General features: G+C 40.5%; 1 protein-coding gene across 3 annotated transcripts in view; it reads right to left on the bottom strand.

Moving 5' to 3' along the window:
- ctcf (CCCTC-binding factor (zinc finger protein)) overlaps positions 1-20337 on the bottom strand; it is a 31217-nt gene extending 10880 nt beyond the window's left edge. The window contains exons 1-14 of one of the 3 annotated variants that reach the window (XM_038705635.1): positions 20176-20337; positions 13995-14027; positions 13709-13860; positions 12128-12308; positions 11860-11999; positions 11559-11678; positions 11160-11339; positions 8307-8522; positions 7135-7297; positions 3628-3798; positions 3366-3499; positions 2962-3082; positions 1904-2053; positions 1635-1795 (exon numbers count right to left, since the gene is read on the bottom strand). In XM_038705635.1, the coding sequence (XP_038561563.1) occupies positions 1635-1795; positions 1904-2053; positions 2962-3082; positions 3366-3499; positions 3628-3798; positions 7135-7297; positions 8307-8522; positions 11160-11339; positions 11559-11678; positions 11860-11999; positions 12128-12308; positions 13709-13780 (1809 nt within the window). In that variant the 5' untranslated portion in view covers positions 13781-13860; positions 13995-14027; positions 20176-20337. The remainder of the gene's footprint in view (positions 1-1634; positions 1796-1903; positions 2054-2961; positions 3083-3365; positions 3500-3627; positions 3799-7134; positions 7298-8306; positions 8523-11159; positions 11340-11558; positions 11679-11859; positions 12000-12127; positions 12309-13708; positions 13861-13994; positions 14028-20175) is intronic. The other 2 variants (XM_038705638.1, XM_038705637.1) reach the window with 2 other exon arrangements.
- Positions 20338-20540: the final 203 nt, after the last annotated feature.

Below are 20540 nucleotides of genomic sequence, written 5' to 3' on the forward strand. Positions count from 1 at the left end.
TGCTTCAGCACTTCACACTGACTAACTACAGAAACCCCAGAATGTGTGCAATTCAACAATGCTGTGCCACTGAATAGTTATCAATAAAATGTTCAGTACATTCCGTGAATTTGCATTTTTATGTGCCTTTTATAAGCATTATATAATGTACATTTTCCTAGCAGTGTGTATTTTCTAGCTAGCTAATGATGCAAGCCGGTTGCGAGCCAAACCATCTACCAGAGGCAACTGACGTAGACTCAATGCACGCTAGAGGGTAGTGTATGTGTCCAAGTCTCACTGGAGCATTCTACATTTACAGAATTATTTTGTATAGGCTAATGACTAATCGAGAATAAACAGAACACATGGTATTTGACTAAAAACTCCATAATCACATGAGCCCCTTTTCCACTGCACGGTACCAGCTGGACTCACCTAGACTCTACTCGCCTTTTTTTGGTTTTCTATTGCGGAAAAGTTGTACCAATACCTGCTTCCAGGTACTTTTTTTCGTATCACCTCTGTTGAATTGTTGGTACCCTTCCGTTAAAGGAAGAAAAACCCACAATGGTCCCTGAAATAACTTGAAACTGACAAAAGTATAAATTTACTGAAAATAAACTGATGAAAATCAGACAGTGCTTTTGAATTGCGGTTCAACAGAATCATTTAAAAAAAAAAAAAACTAATGAAACTGGCCTCGACAAAATTATGGTACCCCTAGAAAAGATTATTTATTAATTTATTTATAAATTAATAAATAATACATACAGACGGCTTTGTTTTAGTTTGTTCATAACAATTCACTATTAGCTTAACAAGTTGTAACAACAACTACGAACACAGCAAGTGGAAATATCGCTTTACTACTTTTACCTTTTTTTTTTTTTTACGGATCTGCATGATTAACGTGGTTCATTTCAGGTCGGAAAAATCACATCCCTGATTAGCGCTACTGAAACTAGTTTCCATGACTTTTCCAAAACTTCTGGGATTTTATTTTTAGGTTTTATTTATGTTTTTCCATGACCGTACGAACCCTGCCTCTAGTGCCAAGAGCAGGTCAAACGTTTTACTCAGTGTTTCCCCTAGGATTTCTATGCCGCTAGTAAAAGTATTACAAAAATTATTGCCTCCCAAAGGAGCTTGCTACAGTTATGCTACATTTACATATTGGGTGACCATGGATAGGGCCCTATAATTTGTTTTAATTTGTTGCCAGATTCGGTTAAATTTTTTCCCAAATTCCATGTTTTCTGTTTCTGTGTTTTCCAATTTAAAACACATTTAGTCATCAGAAAGAGTGTGTAATCATGTGGTGGATGAATACAATTTCAAAAATTCAATAAGAAATGAATGAAATGAATATCAATGAATTTGATGCATCATGCAACATGGAAATACTCAAAATAAAATAGTCAATGTACATGTATTGTGATTTGGGGGAGGGTTAATATAGCTATTCGTATTAGTAATGCTCCTTACATGCTTGCTTATAACTTATCTGAAGGTGTTTCTCCGACATTAACAGCATTGTGTTAAGAAAATAGATAGACTAACTTCTCAGAGTTAACTTGAGTGCATTCGTTTTTCTGTACACACAGCTCCGTAACCCTACATATCACTACAAAAAGATATTTGCGTAAACACACCTGGCGGCAGCAGTAGTCACACATGTCGCATTTGAACCTCTTCTCATTCTTGTGGGACTTCTGATGCTGAATCAGAGCGTAGCGCTCATGGAAAACGGCGTCACAGTAACGACACTTTTTTCCAGTCTCAATAAATGAGTGCTGCTTACGAAGGTGCACACCTGTAGATGGATGTGGATGCCAAGAGAAAACACATTAGGGGAATGAAACAACATGGCAAAATAAACCAGCTTGCCAGTCTGGCAAGTTTATGTGTGCGTACGTGTTACCTAAGTCACTCTTGCGTGCGATGACAGTGTCACAGTGTGGACAGTGGAATTTGGCCACATTCTCTGTATGCTTCTGCAGAATGTGCATCTTCATGGTTCCACTCTGGGTGAATCGGGCATGGCAGATGTAACACTCATAAGGTTTTTCTCCTGAGAAGATTAAGCATGTACACCTTATGGTTGTTCAATGTTCTCATTAATGTTGCGAATCTTAGTTAGTAAGTAAACTTTATTTATATAGCACCTTTCACAGACAAGAGGGGTCACAAAGTGCTTTACAGTAAAAAATAAAACAAAGCCCATAACAAAAAAAACATTTTTTAAAGTGCTTTAACGGTTAGCTCAACGCTAACATATAAAGGGAATCTCGATTATCATGCTAACAGACATTAGCATGAAAAGCAACATACTGTGCAAATACTTAAAGTACATATGTTTCCTGAGCTCTGTGTGAAATAAGAAAGAGCTGCTAACTTAACTGGCGTGATCTACTACTCTGCTGCTTCAGCACTTCACACTGACTAACTACAGAAACCCCAGAATGCGTGCAATTCAACAATGCTGTGCCACTGAATAGTTATCAATAAAATGTTCAGTACATTCAGTGAATTTGCATTTTTATGTGCCTTTTATAAAGAAATGTTTATAATATAATATTGTTTATAGTTGCAGTAAGTTCTGTAATTTTAATTTACAGACAGAAAAATCACCCGTCGGTCACCCGTCACGGCCGATTAAGCTGAAAACCAGCTGATTCCAGTAACCGGCCAATTGATCGGTGCATGTCTACTATAGATGTGAACAACATTGCATCCATCAGTACTGCCCAATTTCACTTATTACAAGTAAAAATTATAATTTTGTAGTTGATAGTAATGACCTTAATTTGAATATATTATTTTGTAAGGGATCCAGAAAATCTGGACAATTGATAGCTTTTCCACAAAATAAGAACGAAAAAAACAATACGGTTCCTATCTCTCTAAAAACTGATATGCCACTGTGTCCTCCTTTACTGTTTCATAATTACAGAAAAGCAGATATGGTGTCAGTTTTACCTGAGTGTGTCCTCATGTGTCTCTTCAGCTTGTATGTGTCTCTACTCGCGTAGCTGCAAAGACTGCACTGGAATGGGCGCTCGCCAGTGTGGGACCGAATGTGGCGTTTTAGTTTGCTCACCTACACAAACACATATCAACATATCAAAACACTACAGCAAAATATATATTCCATTAAATAGGTCTCTATCACTAAGTGATTTTAGACTGTTGGAGCAGTGCAGTTGCATATCCACTGTTAGAGACACACATTTCAAGTCCTTAAGTGCTGCTGGCTACAGAACTGTTAAATTATCCTTTACTCTTCACTTAGTAGATGTGGATGGAGATTAGTTTAGAAAGTGTAAAATATTACACTGAACTTTAAACTTCCAAAACATTAAGTAGACATGAGCTCTTCTTACCTCAACACTGGCATAGTCACACATTGAGCATTTGAAGGGTTTCTCATGTGTGTGTTTGTAGCGACGATGACGAACCAGCTCCCCACTAGTCACAAAAGCCATATCACAGTCTGTGCACTTGTGTGGACGAGTTCCTGCATAAATAAAAACGAGACACGTGTAAGCTATCTTGAATGGTGTGAAAAACTCAACCACTCTTCTTCTTCCTCTTAAACTACTAATATTTTGGTCTCATTGGAGTCTAATGTGTGTTAATGAATACCCGTATGTGTATTGAGATGGTTTCTCAGCAGGGTGACCGTCCTGAAGGCTCTTCCACACAAGTGACATTTGTGAGGTCTTTCGTCTGTGTGGCTCTTCATGTGTCTGTCCAGGTTGGAGCGTCGAGGGCAGGTATAGCTACACAGCTCACACTGAAACGTCTTCTTCACTCCTAACACAAATCGATGACATGCACAGATTCAACACCAGTGTTCGTATCACAATCCCACAGCCATCATATAGACAGAATAAAAAAATGTTGCATAAAGTGTTAGATATTTAATAAGCATTTCCAGAAAAGAGACTTCAGATTAAACAAATATTTGCAGAATAGTCTTCGTTATTATAACAGCTCTCATTACAGTAACAGTAAAGTCATGATAATATTGCAGAGGTGATGATGATACCTGTTTTTTTGTTATTAGGGATCCAAGCAGCGAAGCTGCTGGAGCCCTATTGTTTTTATTCTCATTATTCTCTTTCTTTCTTCTTTTTCTCAGCTAAAAGTGTTTGGGCAGCAAAAACTGCTGGACGAAAACTCACCAAAATTGGCAGGTGGGTTGCAAATTCCACCACTACTCAGGCAAAAAAAAAAAAAGGCCCTCATAGACCTCATGTTGGCGCTATAACAATAAACTTTACATTTTTGCAATTATCTCGAAAACGGATTTGTTTAGTCAAACTTCTTTCATCATTTTAATCTCTTGATTAATCTGCATCTTCTGCTCTAAAAATGTCAAATTATAAGACTTTTTATCACTTTTCTCTAAAACCTATTTTTACAAACTCGTCCCAGACAGTTTCGGCAATCGACCTGAAACTTTGGCAGGAACCCTATGGATGTTGCTGACCAAAAGCTATCAAAAAAATTTGATACGTCAATCTGTTTTTCCCCCCCACAAATTTTTACTTTTGTGTATTTACATAAATGCCCATAAATCAAAATTGGCTTAAACTATTTTAACCAAACCGAGCTTAGCTGAGCAGTCCTGGGATATTCTTCCACTAGGGGGCGTTACACCTGCAAAAAGTTTATACCTCGTAATTCACTGTGTGGATTCGTACAAAATTTGCTTTGTACGATCTAGGGTCACTACTCAGTTGATGCATAAAATTTAGTTATGACTGCTCAAAGTGGGGGTGGCTTTTTTACAAGAAATGTAAATTTCTAGACATTTCTCATTACAAAAATCTACGAAAATCACCCGTACGTCCTTGAGAGCTGAATTTTTTTCAGCACATCCATTGATGTGACGTTTGCCTCACTGCAACCTATGGTCAATTCAGAAGTCAGTCACTCTATATTTTTCAGAATATGCCAATTCAATTAACATCTTTGTCTCCACAAGTCTTACATCAAAAGCTACCAAAATCAGCACAGACATTCTCTACATGGGCGTCACTTCTTTGTCAAACTTTGTGACACTCTACAAGTGTCACAAAGTTTTTTAGATCAGTCAAACGGTGAATTTGCAGTGATATTCGGTATCTTGCTATAACTTGTACAGTCATCTGTGATGTCACTACCTCAACTTGTGAGAAGGTGTGTGGAAACAGCCTCTCACCAGTAGTTCAGTCAGTAAGTGACCTCTGGAGATCTGAAGTAGATAGCTGCATTGGAATTGGGATCCCGCGGGACCCATCACAAATCGGGAGCGGGCGGTTTTAACTCTGCTGCAGGCGACAGAGCGTGCGGTTAAAAAAAAAAAAAAATCACCAATGATCAATCACAGTGCTTACGGTCCGCGTCGACACCCGACGTGTAGTTACATTTTTGAGGAGGTGCACATCAGGCGACGGCATAGCCTCTGCATAGCCCTGTAGTCTTCTGTGTCGAAGTATAAATTACACTTAACAGTGTTTGCGCAGCTTAAACTTTAAACATTTGAAAAACAAAATGTCACAGGTGGGTTGAACATTTCACCCAGTAGTCAGGTACATATAATGACACTCTCTGATCTCAAGGTGATGCTGTAAAAATCCAGTTTGAGTTTCCCCAATTATCTCAAAGTCCAAATTTAATCTCTCAACTCATCTGCATCTTTTCTTCTCCACTGAAAAAGTCTAAATGTTTTTCACGACTTGCTTGGATCCTGGTCATTGCCACTCGCGGCTATATTGTTTTAATATTGTTGATGTTAACATACATTGCAGCCAGAAAGTTTTCACAGCGCTTCACTTTTTCCACATTGTTGTTACAGCCTTATTCCAAAATGAATGAAATTCACTATTTTCCTCTAATTTCTACAAAAACTACCCCCAAATGACAATTTGAAAGAAGTCTGTTTGATATCTTTGCAAATTCATTAAAAATAAAATATGAAAAACGCACATGTACATTTGGCATCAAATACAGCCTCAAGTCTTCTTGAGTATGATGCTACAAGCTTGGCACACCTATTTTTAGGCAGTTTCTCCCATTCTTCTTTGCAGGTCCTCTTGAGCTCCATCAGTTTGGATGGGGAGCGTTGGTACACAGCCATTTTGAGATCTCTTCAGAGATGTTCAATCGGGTTCAAGTCTGGGCTCTGGCTGGGTCACTCAAGGACATTCACAGAGTTGTCCCGTAATTGTCCTGTAGTCTCCTTTGTTATCTTGGCTGTGTGCTTAGGGACACTGTCCTGCCAGTCTGACGTCCAGACTACTACATCCATCAAGGATGTCTCTGTACATTGCAGCATTCATCTTTCCCTCAATCCTGTCTAGTCTCCCAGTTCCTGCTGCCGAAAAACATCCCCACAGCATGATGCTGCCACCACTTGAGGCCTGTGTATCACTTATGGACCTTTTTGACACAATGCAACAATGGCACCGCTGCGTATAAAAGCAATTAATTTAAATGACTTGCACCGCGGCCTTTTGTGCACGGCACTGTTACCGGCACCAGGTTAGTAGTGCCTGACTCCTTTAACTCCTGGGTAATCAAAAAATGGGCAAAGAGGTGGAGCTATGGCAGGCCAAAGGAAGCCTAGTTGCTGATGGCACCTACCTGTCACTCAAAGCAGCCATGCCCCTCCCAGTTGTCATGAACAGGAAAATCAGCTATAGTCCAAAACAGTGTTCTTTCCAGGCTGTTAACATATTTATTTCTACTGTCAAATTAGGCATTTTAACATGAGGGTGTATTGAGTTTGGGAAAGAAAACAAAATCTGAATATGGCTTTCATTCATATTAGAGCTGCATATTTACATATTAAAATTAAGGGTCGACCAATAATCGGCCTGGCCGATATTCAGCATTCTTCCAATAATCTGCATCGGTCATTTTAAAAACAGATAGCTGATATAATTACTTAATAAAAAAATGCGCTCGTTTGGCATTGAACAGCCATTGTTTACCTACAGTTAGAGTGATGAGTAGAATCTAGTAGTGGGTAGCCAATGTGGCTCATACTGCAGTTTTGAATTCTTAAAACTTTGAAAAGGCAAGCCAAGTCAAACTTCACAAACACTGACTAGTAGTGTCACTCCCATCATGTGCTCAGTCCAGCAGGCAGAACTGTCTCACCTTTCTTCTTGATCTTGGTGGGTTTGGGTGGTTTCATGTTGCCCACTACTTTCTCAGCGTTGACCTCAGACAGAAGGCCCTCCTGCTGTTCCTCTTCAAAGTCATACACACTGACATCCATGTCCTTATCTCCTTCAGCATAGCGCAGACGACTCTTCTTACCCTGGACAGACAGCAAGTCATTAGACCTCATCATCAGCTGATGACAACTTGAAGGTTCAGTGCGTAAGTTTTAGTGCCATCTAGTGGTGAGGCCTACTGTGCATTCACTTGCTCCTTGAATGAAATAAGTACTTTATAATATATGTATTAATTCTAATGGAAAAATTCTGCAGTAAAAAACCTAACTTTGTGCCTCCATGAGGTTGAACTTTATATCAATTTCAAACAAAAAAGCTGTGAAAACTGTCAAGATATGGTTTTAATATCTGTGTATAATATAGACTACCCCTGGAAACTTTTTATTATTTGAGTCTTCTTATATATTTGTATACTGTTCTGTATACTTCTTTATTCCCATGTAAACTTTATTTCTCTTTTTGCAATTAAGATTTAAGGAGGGAAAAAGACCACATGAATGCACCGCTCCCCCTCCCTTTCAAAGCTAGCAAGATAAGCTACGGTGGCCGAAACGCTCATGCTAAATAATATATGTGGGCCTCCATTTGTTCAGATTTTACTTCTCTTCTTACTTCTAATAAACAAGACTACTACTACTACTAGTTTTTCGTGCGTACGAAACATAGTGACGAAACATGCTCTGAATTGTGGTTTGTCCACTTCAGCTATTATAGAAACATGGCAGCGCAACATCTTCATGTAAGGGGACCCTCAGTGTATTTAGAGAGAAATGGCTAATTTTAAGATAATAAAAACATAACGCTTTATTACTTTATACAGCACTGAAAACATATTTATGGATATTATATTGCATTTCTGTCAATAGATCCTCCTAAATATTACACACTGAACCTTCTACTGTTTGGTAAGCACTTTATCAATGTGTAGTCTTAATGATTCTGTGTCGATTTAATTATTGTGTCTTTAGGCGTGTAGCCTATCTATTGTATTGCTATGTACTTTATGACTTGTTTGAAATTTAATTAAGATCTTTAAAAAATAAAAAAATAAAAAATAAAGGAACAGAGACCGATACCACACAACTATCTTGCCTTTTTGGTCTTCTTGACAACTCCAGATGGTGGCTGATAGTCCGGGTCTTTAGCCCAGTTTGGGTCATCAGTTGGAGGCTGAATGGGCTCATCCTCCCCTTCTTCCATAAGCTGGTTCCCCACCTCCTCATCTTCCTCCTCTTCAGGGTGGGCTTCGCCTCCCCCTTCCTCCTGCTCCACTGTCTCCACCTCCCCATTAGCACCAACCTTAACTACCTACACATCAAATGCATTAACTGTTTAGTCTTTAGGTGCTGAAGGAGAAAAAAGGGAAATGAAAAGTGAAATGTGCCCAATGGAATTAGAAGCAATATAAAGTCTCTCTCTCTCATGAACAGTTAAATGTTTCAACAAAAGGCACCTGATATAACTAAATGGTCAGCTATCTCACTGCTTCAGTTGCAGATGACGCATCGCTCTCGCTGTTTTTACTAAAATAGCTGCTCAAGCGGCCGCAGAGCAACCCGCCCGCCAGGATTAGCAGCGGAACTGGGGGGGTTATGGTAGGTTGCAGTCTTTACTTGCACTTTAGGGAGTAAAATGGTCACTCTGTAGAGCCCTGCCAACGATCCCCTTGCACTCCCACAAATGCGACCACATAAAGTTTTAAACTCGGCCACTGTTAAAAAATGGTTGCATATGCGACCAAAATGGTCGCAGTCTGGAACCCGGCATATATTTAAAAATAAATTTAAAAAACAGATATCCTGAGCCCCCGCGACCCTGTGCGCACGATAAGCGGTTGACGATGGATGGATGGATGGATATCCTGAGCCAAGCCTAAGGATCGTTATTGGGGCAGATGTGGGAAATAAATTGTGAGTTATCAGCCAAAGATTTTATATTGCAGTAGAGTAGCTTACTGTAAATCTTAGTGAGTCTTGTCAAACAGAAAGAACGTGTGTGCTGTTATACAATTATGCAACAGCCAAGGAGCTCCCACAGATTATCTACATTTGTAGGGCTCAAGCATGAAACATGAGGTCCCTATTGGAACTGAAGGAATTATTATTTTTAGGGCCTGTGCTAGAAACATGCGAGGTCCCTATTGAAACTGAAGGAATTATTATTTTTAGGGCCCGTGCAAGAAACATGAGAGGTCCCTATTGAAACTGAAGGAATTCTTAGGGACCAGCACAAAAGTGCCAGGGCACCAACGGTGTCCTTGGAACCCTTTTGTTTTTGCTCAGATGTTTGTTTTTTCTTCCTCCTTGAAGAACTCATTTTTCAAGGTCTTAGGATACTTGAATCCAATGTTCTGCAGGGATTGGGGTCAAGCCAGGGGGCTCAATAGCAGCCCCTACAAAATGTCAAAAATGAGGCCCCTGCCATTCGTTGTACCTAGCTGTATGAAACTAGAGTAACCGATGTATCTTCTCCAGACTTAAAAATAAGCCTCTTGGAACCATACCCTAAACCCAACAGGAAGTCGGCCATTTTGAATTATTTACAGTTTTTCCCCATTTACAGGCTCCGCACTTTAACAAACCCCTCCTAAAGCTTTAACTCAATTGACTTCAAATGTGGGCAGCACAATCTTAAGAGCCTTGCGATGTTAAAATGCGACGCTTTTTTTGATCGATCAAATCGCATGTCCATGGCATGGCGTTAAATTGCTGTTTCGCCATGACAAAGGAAGTAGCATGTTACACATGGTAAGATCTGTCCCAAAATTCACAAATAAACCTCTTAGAGACTGACATGTCAATATCCAGTCATTGTGATAGCACCACTAAGTAGCATCTGGAAAAGACGTTTCAAACTTTATTTCTTATGCTTAATTAATACTTTTACCCCACTTAGCACCTTAGCGGACAAGAATGTCCATAGTGAGGCATATGCTTCTCATAGCAGGTTGACCACATTGCCTGGGTGAGTAATTATTTGCAAATACACAGGAAGCTGTTTTTTGGGAGCTATACCCTAAGCCCAACCAGAAGTCAGCAACTTCAAACTGAACTAAAACTGCAAGCAGTTGTAAGCGGGGTCCAAGCCCCCCTGCACCAGTCGCGTCACTCGCCCCGCCGCGGCTTCAGGGGTCCTTGGCGAATAAACGGCCAGAGTTTGAAATGAAAGGGACTTGCTAATACGGTATGTATATGAGAGTGTTATATGATAAACGATTAATAGCGCCACCTAGAGCCCGATCGACACCAAATTTCACACAGCCACTCGGGAGGGCGTGCCAAATAAGCGCAGCGAGTTTGGTGAAGATCGGTCGTTATAAACCTAAGATATGACATAAGCTAACAAATGTTTGCAAAAAAAACCAACTAAAAACAGGAAGTGATAAGTCCAACAGTTTTTCGCATATCAATACGCACAAGCTTGTATGAGCTTCATCCAGAGATGGTCCGTGCCAAGTTTGGTGCCGATCAGACTTGCAGTTTGGGAGGAGTTAATTCAAATAGGTTTTTCGGTTTTCGCGATTTAGTGAAATGAAAACATCATCGCACAAAGTCCTATGCCAAACGAATCGGCAGCATCCCCCAAACAGGTAGATATAAGGTTTTTGAATGTGCGATGTAGTGGCGCATAGTTCTGAACAGGAAGCCGGTTATTTTGGATTTAATGGTCATTTTTGGCAATTTACACACATCTGTTTGATCTTGTGCGGCTAAGTCCTAACTAAAGCAGACCTGCGCTCTTCCTACTCATTATTTGTCTAGGTTTGACCTAAAAAAAATCATTCAAACTTTTGACCAAAACTGAATGGATTTATAAAGCCAAGTGCGTTTCTGCCAGGGGCCTAAAAACAACAGGTGATGCAGTTGCTAATTTTCAAATGTAGTCACAGATTAGTGCTATATGTTTAAGTTAAGTTAAAAAGAATGATTATGTCTGTTCGTGTACCTGAAAGCCCTCAGGCAGAGGCAAGGTGTGGCAGATAACCGGGTCTCCGTCCTTTGGCATAGCTGTTGTGTCTACAAACGTGCCTTGTTGCAGGGCCTCTACAGTGGTGGCAGAAACAGGCACCTGGACCAGCTGAAGCTCCCCCAGACCTAAAGCCGCTTGCTCCTCCATGTTTACCACCTGGGGACAGAGAGAACCTGAGTTCAGCACACATCTCAGGATTTCTACGGGGTATCTATAAAGACAAATTCAAGACCTGAGAGGGGATACGAACATCTGAGGATTTTACTTCTTAAAGGTTTACAGACAGCTTGTGAATCCATCTTCCCCCCAAAAGAGATGAAAGATGAATTAACTGAAAGAAGCTATGATGTGAGATTGCTTCAAAAGAGCAACTACCTGTAGTGTGATGATTTGAGTCTGGTCCACTGTTGTTACAGTTGCTTGGTGAGCAGCACCCGCTACCCCTCCAACAACACCCACAGTCGCTGATGATCCCCCGACTGCAGCATCGATCACCTGCAAATCAACTTAATTTCAGCGGGCTGTTAAATGAAATTTTGAGTGAAGCAACACCATCTGGCAGACATTTTAGGTGTCCTTAGCTCTAGACTGACATCAGCATAAATGCAACATTCTTGTGAGACCAAGCCTGCTTTGGCTACCAAGAGTAACTATCATGGTCACATGGTCAGCTTACCTCAGTCTTCATCTGTAACAGGGTAGGATCCAGTGAGTCCATAACCATCATTTCAACCCCTGCTCCACCTTCCACACTAACTCCCACCCCAGCTTCCATCAGCTGCTGCTGGGTGGCTGCTACCATTCCTTCCCCGTGACCTGAAACACAACATTGCTGGGAATAAAACATCTGACTCTATTCTCCACAAAAACAATGGAAATCTAGACTACTTTGTGCTCTTTTTCTTTTTTAAGTGTGGACAATTTATTGTCCAATTAGTATGAACCTTGATCCAGGAGGACTCCAGCTTGTCCGTCTACTACGGCCCCGGCCTCTGCAGCTTGCTGTAGGAGATCAGCCACCATGGCATCCTGGCTGTGAACGGCCTGGATGGAGGGGAAGTCTTTGGCAGAGACCTCCACCCCCCCAACACCCTCTGTTGGCCCTCCGTCCATGCTGGGTAGGAACTGAAATAATGGCGTTGTGGAAACAAACATTATGTAGCAGTGTACTACATCACCACCTTGATTTTTAAGTGATCGACTGGAATAGGTTTGCTTTAGGATAGTGGTTTTCAGTCTTACACAATGGGAAAATGTGTATTGTAATAATATTGGCTGACGGGGCTTAGTTTCGCACTGTGCTTTGAATCTCAGTCCCTTTGATTGCCATCTTTGGTTGTCTGCGGTCAATTTCACTATTCATCTCGGGACTGGGACGGGACAGGAAATGAGCCAACAGGATCAGGTGGGAAGAGAATCACAGGTCAGTTTTTTATAGATCTTCGCAATTTGGATTATTGTGGAAAATATTGCGATATAATGGAACAAATGGTGCTATGAGTCTACTTGCTTGATTATCAAGGAAAATGCACAAAAATACTGAAATTTTGAAATGTTTATTTCTCAACTTGAACAAAGAAGAAGAACAAACATCAGAAGCTGCCACCAGTCCAAAAATACTGATTTTGCCTCATTGTAAACATTTTTTAAAACACTCATCACAGAAAACTCTACTGTGACTGCTGCATTGCATAGTTTTTGAACCACAGACAGACACACAACACACCAGCAGCACCAAAACAATCCACTGCAGACTTTATGTAAACAAGATTATTGAAAAATATTAATAACAATTCCTTTAGTAAAACATATGTAAAACAGAACAAGGAGAGAGTGTTGCTCTCAGGAGCAGGCTGCTAGAAGCAGCTCATGTTGGCACAATGGCATCCTGACTCTGGCTAAATCTACATCTGTCCACTGCAGTGGCTCTATCCACATCCTGGAGGAGGAGACCGTGTAAATGAGTGTATTAGTATAATAGTATAACATTAAATAAAACTTAATATCTTAATTACTATATTGATTATAATTTCATATAGTAGTATACTATGTTACCCCTAGTTGAATATTAAATCCAGTTAAAACAGTTCCATGTCTGTGGGTTGTTTTTGTTCATTAAATCCTTGTGCAGAAAATAACTCTTCATTGGTCTCTAATTTGATTCATCTAATCGAACGTCAAGAATTAAACTTTTTTTATGCTCCGCCCCATCCTTCGGTTCAGCTGCCTTCGATGCCGGTATTTCTCCTGGTGCTCCGCTGGCCATTGTTTTGAAGGATTGGCGGCAGGGCCTACGGTAGGTTGATAAATATTTTTTGTGGTTCGCACATATCTGTTTTCAGGGCACGTTTGAGAGCCCGTGTGGCCGTGGATAATGAGCAGACTGTAGCGCACAAAGAGACGAGAGGATCACACACACAGCACACTTTAAAAAAAAAAATCGCGATTGCAATTGCAATTAGATTAATTGTGCAGCCCTAGTTTTTTATTTGTTTTAATATTGTCTAAAACACTACTTGTGTTACCTGGAGAAGCAACGATAAATTAACTGTTTTCATCATTTCTGTAGACTGGGCTGCAGTCTGCAGGGCTGTCATACAGGTGGATCTCCTTTTTGCTTTGTGGCTCCCTGAGCTTTGCTGAGTCAAATGTCTGCTACCTGACTGTCCCTGTCAACCTGAGGGAGGGAAGAGGGACAGTTACACAGCTGCACTGAGATACTTCCTTCACATACAGACACACTCACTCACTCTAACAGCCTGACAACTTCTCTGCAATGTTACCTGTTCTGTACAAGACACATGTGCTCACCTGAGGCTTCAGGCTGCTACCTGACTGAAAAACCTGCAAGAGGGGAGAGGGAATACATCACCACAGTGTGATGGGCAGATACATTCATTCTGCTATTATGTGCTTCCATGGCGGCTCCTTTTTTCTCTTTTTATTCTCCCAGCTCAGCAACTGAGAATGGCCCAGTTCTCTCGAGTCTACTATCATGACCAAGTGATAGTAATTGAAGTGGAAAATGTGATCACTCAACATACAGATCACTCATACAAGTGAGTGCTCTTGTTGTCAATCCAACTTCAATTAAACATGCAGTTGAGGGGATACCCTCAAACACCTTGCACTCACACAGTGCCTTCCTTATTAGGTAGAACTGCTTTACATGACACGGATAGGACAAGCTGATGAAAAAATATGACACGCACTGATCGATTAGCCTAGCTGGGGACAGGAATGAAACACATTAATGAAATTACATTAACGTTGTGCACATCCTTACAAAGACCTGCCTCATCAACCTCCTGGATCAAGCACTCGGCAGATGCAAAAAAGTACTGTGGAATGTTTGGGGTGTATACGTGTAGCCTATGTAAATAACTGTATATACTGTTTTATTGTATTTGTTACCATATTTTAATATAGGCCTACACTTAATATGTTGTGTGTGTAGCATGAAGGAACTACAAAATACGTTTTGTTATGCAGCCTTGTGCTGTATAATGACTAATAAACAACCTTGTACCTTAATCAGAAGGCTGCGATTCGATTATAAAACGATTATCGATGCATATTGATCATATTTTTCTATACAGGATCCCTGGATAATTACTAAGCATTTAATTTGTGCATTAAAATCCAAAAGAAACATCTCCTAATTAGCTTAATGTCGCTTTTCCATTACCAGTACCAGCTCAACTCGCCACGCCTCGTTTTGGCTGTGCCCCGTTTTCCATTGCAGATAGTACCCAGAGATATTACGTAGCTTGTTGTCATAGCGACGCCACACACAACTGCCGCGACATAATATTCAATGCGACACACACCAGCGATCCACACAGCTTTCTCTTTTTAAAGTTAAAACGTTTAACACTCCTCAGAATGTAAAGACAGATAAGCGGTATGAAAACCTTCCAGCTGTGTTTTCCTCTGCCGTTGTTGCTGCAGCGGTCTGTGTGACGGCGGGAGCAGAGGGCTCTGTGAGCGGGCGGCTGGCCGGCCTCACACGTTCCTCCCGCGGGTTGGCGCAGGCTTCCCCCACAGTCACTTCCTCAACTCCGAAAACTTTCAAGCACATTTTTGTTCCGCCATCACTTCTCGTAAAACTGTCAATATCCAAAATCTACACAGCTGATTTCTCACCTCAAAACTTCTCAGAAGTGGATTTAGTGATGAAATTCCCTACGAAAACTGTAAAATATAAACTTTCTGTTGCTGGCCTCTGTCTGGTGAACGCAATGATGATGCAGTGAATAGTGATTCTCTCTGACCAATCAGCAGTCTGTCCTGTTTTCACGTTGCATTTTAGTTTCCCTCAGCTCGCTTGGAACTTCGACGGAGGTGATACAAAAAAAAGTACCTGGAAGCAGGTACAGGTGCAACATTTCTACAATGGAAAACGAGTCAAGGCGACTCGAGCTGGTACTGTGCAGTGGAAAAGGAGCTATAAAGCACTAGTTTGCATCCCTAATTTACTTTATTAACCTCAGCTCCAGCAGCCTGTTGCACAAGTGACGCAAGTTCTACCTTAAGTTAGGGTGCAAAGTCCACACTAAACAATACGTTGAAACTAGTTAGTTTGAGACTTAAGCTGTGTTGATGTTTGGTTGCACCACCAAGACGTAAGGTGCATCTTAGCTACTCTGGCATAAAGTCCATACTCATCAAAACAGTGTCGCAGAAAATGACGTTTACACATCCCATGGCCAATCAGTGAACAGCACTATTCTTAACAGAGTTTATTACGGTTGTGTCATCTGTTTGATAACTATGAAACCTTAATCTACAGCTAGTCTCACAGTGACATCGAGTGGTAAAACCGTTAACTACAACATACACGTAATTTAAAACGGTGCCTGTAACGAAAGGTAAAGTATAACGGGATGAAATTGTAACATTATAACTTATATACACGTAGGAGCCATTATCCCCCTCATATTTCAAAATCTATGTTTTGTCCCCCCCCCCACTTTTCTCCAGCGATTTCAGAGTTGGCTAGGCGAGAAGGTTTACTATGAGTGGCTAGTCAATCAATCACTCCACATCAGACATAATTAAACGGCTGAAACGCGGACAAAAATCGTGTAAGTTAGGCCTATAGAAAACATCCGACACAACGCAAAGGAGATGCTGAAAAGTAACGCATATTTGCAAAATAAATACAGTAAGGAAAATAAGTATTTGAACACCCTGCTATTTTGCAAGTTCTCCCACTGGGTCTGAAATTTTCATCGTAGGTGCATGTCCACTGTGAGAGACATACTCTAAAAAAAAAAATCCAGAAATCACAATGTATGATTTTTTAACTATTTATTTGTATGAATATTTGTAAAAATATCCATGATTTCTAAGTGGGAGAACTTAAAATAGCAGGGTGTTCAAATACTTATTTTCCTCACTGTAAATAAAAATAAGTCATTGCCTTTTCACGTTCCTTTATTATTTATATTTTTACTCTTTAATCCAATATTTTCTTTGGGCTAATAATCTACTCTTAATTTTGCTACATTTTCAATTCATAACTTAACTAGTCTGTGATCTGTATTTTGCTTCATTAACCCAAAATGAGCTGTCATCCAGGCTGTGTGCGCTCGGTTACGCAGAAGAGCCCGATGTAATTTGCTCCTCCTGATCCCAGTCACCCCCCCCTTTCAAAACGATGCGCCATGACTTGACTATTTTATGGAGGACTTTACACCTATTAAGGACTAGGTGTAAGATTTAATTTGTAACTTATGTCTACGCTGGAGGTATTTCAGCTGGTGCAACCCTTAAAACGTTAGTAGCACATAAACGCCGACTTAAGTTAGAAATTAAAATTACGTTCGAAATTACGTTCAAACTAGGCTAAGTTTGAACTTACACATAGTTGGTGCAACCCAGTGCAGGGTCCTGCATTTCTTTAACAACCAGTTGTCAGACTCCTCTGAAAACTGAAAAATAATTATAAGGACATACAGGATGTGTACAGGACAGAGCTGTACACCAGTTTAGTCTAAGCTTGTACCTGATCTTCTCAATACTTGACTAGTAGTTTAGCTAGGAATGACATACAGCTGATAATTAATATTACTTTTTTACTAATTTAGCTAACGTTACATAAATAAATAAATATTTTTAGCGCCTTTCTCGGGACCCAAGGACGCTTTACACATAGTTACAGTGACAGAACAACAAAAAGTCATTCAGGATCGAATGCCTTGGTAAAGAGCTGGGTTTTTAGTAGATTTTAGAAAGTGTCAGACAGGGAGCATTTCAGATCCCTGTGGGGATGAGTTCCAGAGGGTGGGGGCTGTGACGCTGAAGGCTCTGTCCCCAAAAGTTCAGATCTGGTGTGGGGGACAGAGAGCAGGACCTTGTACAGAGGAGATGTTAGCTAGCGCTAACAGCCTTTACTTTTCCAGCAGTTGGGAAAACTACAGACTTTTATTAACGGACACACTGTGACCTACACTGCACGTTTAGTACCAGGCAGAAACTTCGGCATCGCATTGCATCTAAGAAACGATTATTTCTCCCACCCCTGTGCCAAATTATTATCTTAATATACAGTATAGATAATACTGCATAAAATAAATATAAAATCAAAACTAGAATATTTTTACTTTCTGCTACATCAATAGTAGATGTTTTAACACTGCTGGTTTTAAGCTCTCTCTTAATATAGTCAATGAGACAAGTAATGCCATTTTAAAATATTCAACAATAAGCATTCAGACAAAAACAAAGTATTAAAATGGCAGTCAGTCATTTTTACTTTGAGTGTATTTAATTAACAGTAAAAGTGGCCCATCGTGTTGCTAGATGTACGTATAAAATGCATAAGGGTTATAATTGCATACGGTAGCTGGTTCTATGAATACTTCATCGTCTATCTACTGTGAGGCAGGACCCCCAAAATGATCCTGCTCTATTTGACGGTAATTAGCAGCAGACCGGCGTTGTTGTTGGTTGTGTCCCACTTAAATAGGTCCCCGGTGTACCAAGGTATCAAAAATCGTGTAACACTCTGATTAGAGGCGTTCATTGGTTTTTGTTTATGTTCTTTTCATGTTACTTGTGTTTGATTGGCGTAGATTTGTAAGGGTTGGGAGTTAGAAGGAGAATGATTCATAGACTCTATAACAAAATATTGATTGTAGAAAGTGAACAGTCTTAAGTTGAATGATAAAGCATGATTAATAGTGAGCAGTGATAAAATTTAAGATGAATGATTAATAAGCATCTCCTAAGTTTATAAAACAATTTACTGTTATGTTTTACGCACATTTAATAGCAATAATATAATTTTGTTTCAAATTTCACTGTGGCTTATCTAAGTTTGTATTTGACATAATACCTTATTATCTAAATTAAAAGGATGGAAACAAATGTGACACAAAAGGAAATTTATTATTTTGGCCGGTGGATTTTTTTCTACCAGCCACCTTGGCAGGAGAGCCAAAAAGTTAATTTCCACCCCTGATCTGCATCATCTAAACACTGTGTAGATCACTGACTAAAACTATTCGAATATTGAGTCAAACTGTGATTGAGCCCTTTGACATATTCTACCTTACTGCCACTACTTACAGCAACATGACTCATATTTAATTATTTAAATCAACAACTACAGAACCTAATAGATGGACTCTGACATGTAGTCACTGTATTCACTCAACTCATATATATATATATATAGACAAGGAGTGTAATACCTTCAGGGCCATGTTTGTGTCGATACCGAAGATGTGTTTGTTTACAGGTTTCCATGTCCACTTTACGTTGCAAAGTGCAAAGCTGGGGTGGCTCTAGTATAATGTTAGGCTTCATAGATAGCGTGACTTGGTAACGTTATAACAAATTTTCCCCAACAGGGCAATTATACTAAGCATCCAGCCTGGCAGATGTCGCCTCTTTGCACAGCATTTCTAAAGCGGTATTTTTGTAGCTCTCCAAGCCGAATCGTAGAGGGAGCTCTCTGCTATAATATATATGTGTGGCTATGATGCTCTAGGTGGGCTTAGTATAAGAGACAAGCGGGCGACGGGTGCAACAACAACTGCCAATTCGGACCGAGGCGCGATGGTAGAAAACCAGAAGACAAATGCAATAACGTTTCTCGACAATGGAAGATGGCTGATTATGGGAGAACACAAATCGTGTATTTAGTGTTAGTGAGACAGTGGCCACTGGGACCACCAGTGACCGTTTTGCTGTGAATGCCTTGTCATTCTCCTTTCCGCGCTGGCCTTAACAGTTTCAGTTTCCTTCGCCACCGGGAAAGCTAATGTTAACTGAACTGATTGATTTCAGTAATAGTAAGCAACTAGCTAACGTGACTAATTTGAAAGACTAAAAACGAACGTTTGCTCTGAGTATGTTGGTGGACTGCGCCTCTTTCAGCCGTAACGTTACTAAAGGCATTGGGGTGGGGAATTCCGGGCCTTCGCTCAGAGCTAAACTAAGTTGCTAACGCCCGTTGTTACATTGCTTTTTCTTCAAATGAAGGTCTACTTTAACCTTATGTAACACAAATTGACATGAGCTGGGCAAATGCGACTCTTATTTGTTTACACTCTCGTAGTAATTGTATCGTGCATGCATGAATGTTTGTGTTACTTAGCGTATATTAATGCAAACCAGCTAACATTAGCTATGGGCGATAAGTTAAACCCGCCAGTTCCCATGTCGTCAAGGCTGTAAAGACGGGAAACAAAGAAGCGAGAAAATGGACGCCTCGGCCTGAACTCTCCAACCAAATCGTCGAAGTATTCATAACTTATACTCGACGATATATTCATAGATACGTGTAAAATACATCGGGTTGTGTATACATTTATTAGAACTTCGGTTATTTAAACGTATTTTGACGGGTTTTTCAATAACGATAGAGGGAGACAAACACTCTCCGACGAGCTGCCCGGACCCAGAGCCCCATCGTGACACCTAGAGGCCGATTAAAGATCCTGCAAACTCCCCCCTTATCAGAAAAGTAGTGATACTTTACCTCTTTGTGGTGTGATTCTCTTCCCGTTTAACTCGGCCGAAAGCAGAGAGTCTGAGCTACAAAGTTTATCAGGCTGGTAAGAAATGCAGGCTTCTTCGCAGTTTGTTTTAATCCCTCTCCCGCTTTAGCAGAGTAGCCTCTGCCACAAAATGGCAGTTGGGAGCTCAGTGCGCCTGTGCGGCCGCTGGGGGGTGGTGTCGAAGCTGCTGCAGACACCATGATTGGCCAGGAGGGGCGCCCCGTTGGAATACATTGAAGGACCATATCACAACGTTGCTAGTAGGGCTGCTTTCACGACCCTCGGAGATGTGAGCTTTACTGTCAGAAAATGATCTCGACACGTCAGTCTATATTGAAATTAAGCA

This window comes from Micropterus salmoides, unplaced genomic scaffold (assembly GCF_014851395.1).
Source record: "Micropterus salmoides isolate LMB-PRFRI ecotype aquatic unplaced genomic scaffold, ASM1485139v1 Ms_hic_scaffold_8, whole genome shotgun sequence".
NCBI lineage: Eukaryota > Metazoa > Chordata > Actinopteri > Centrarchiformes > Centrarchidae > Micropterus > Micropterus salmoides.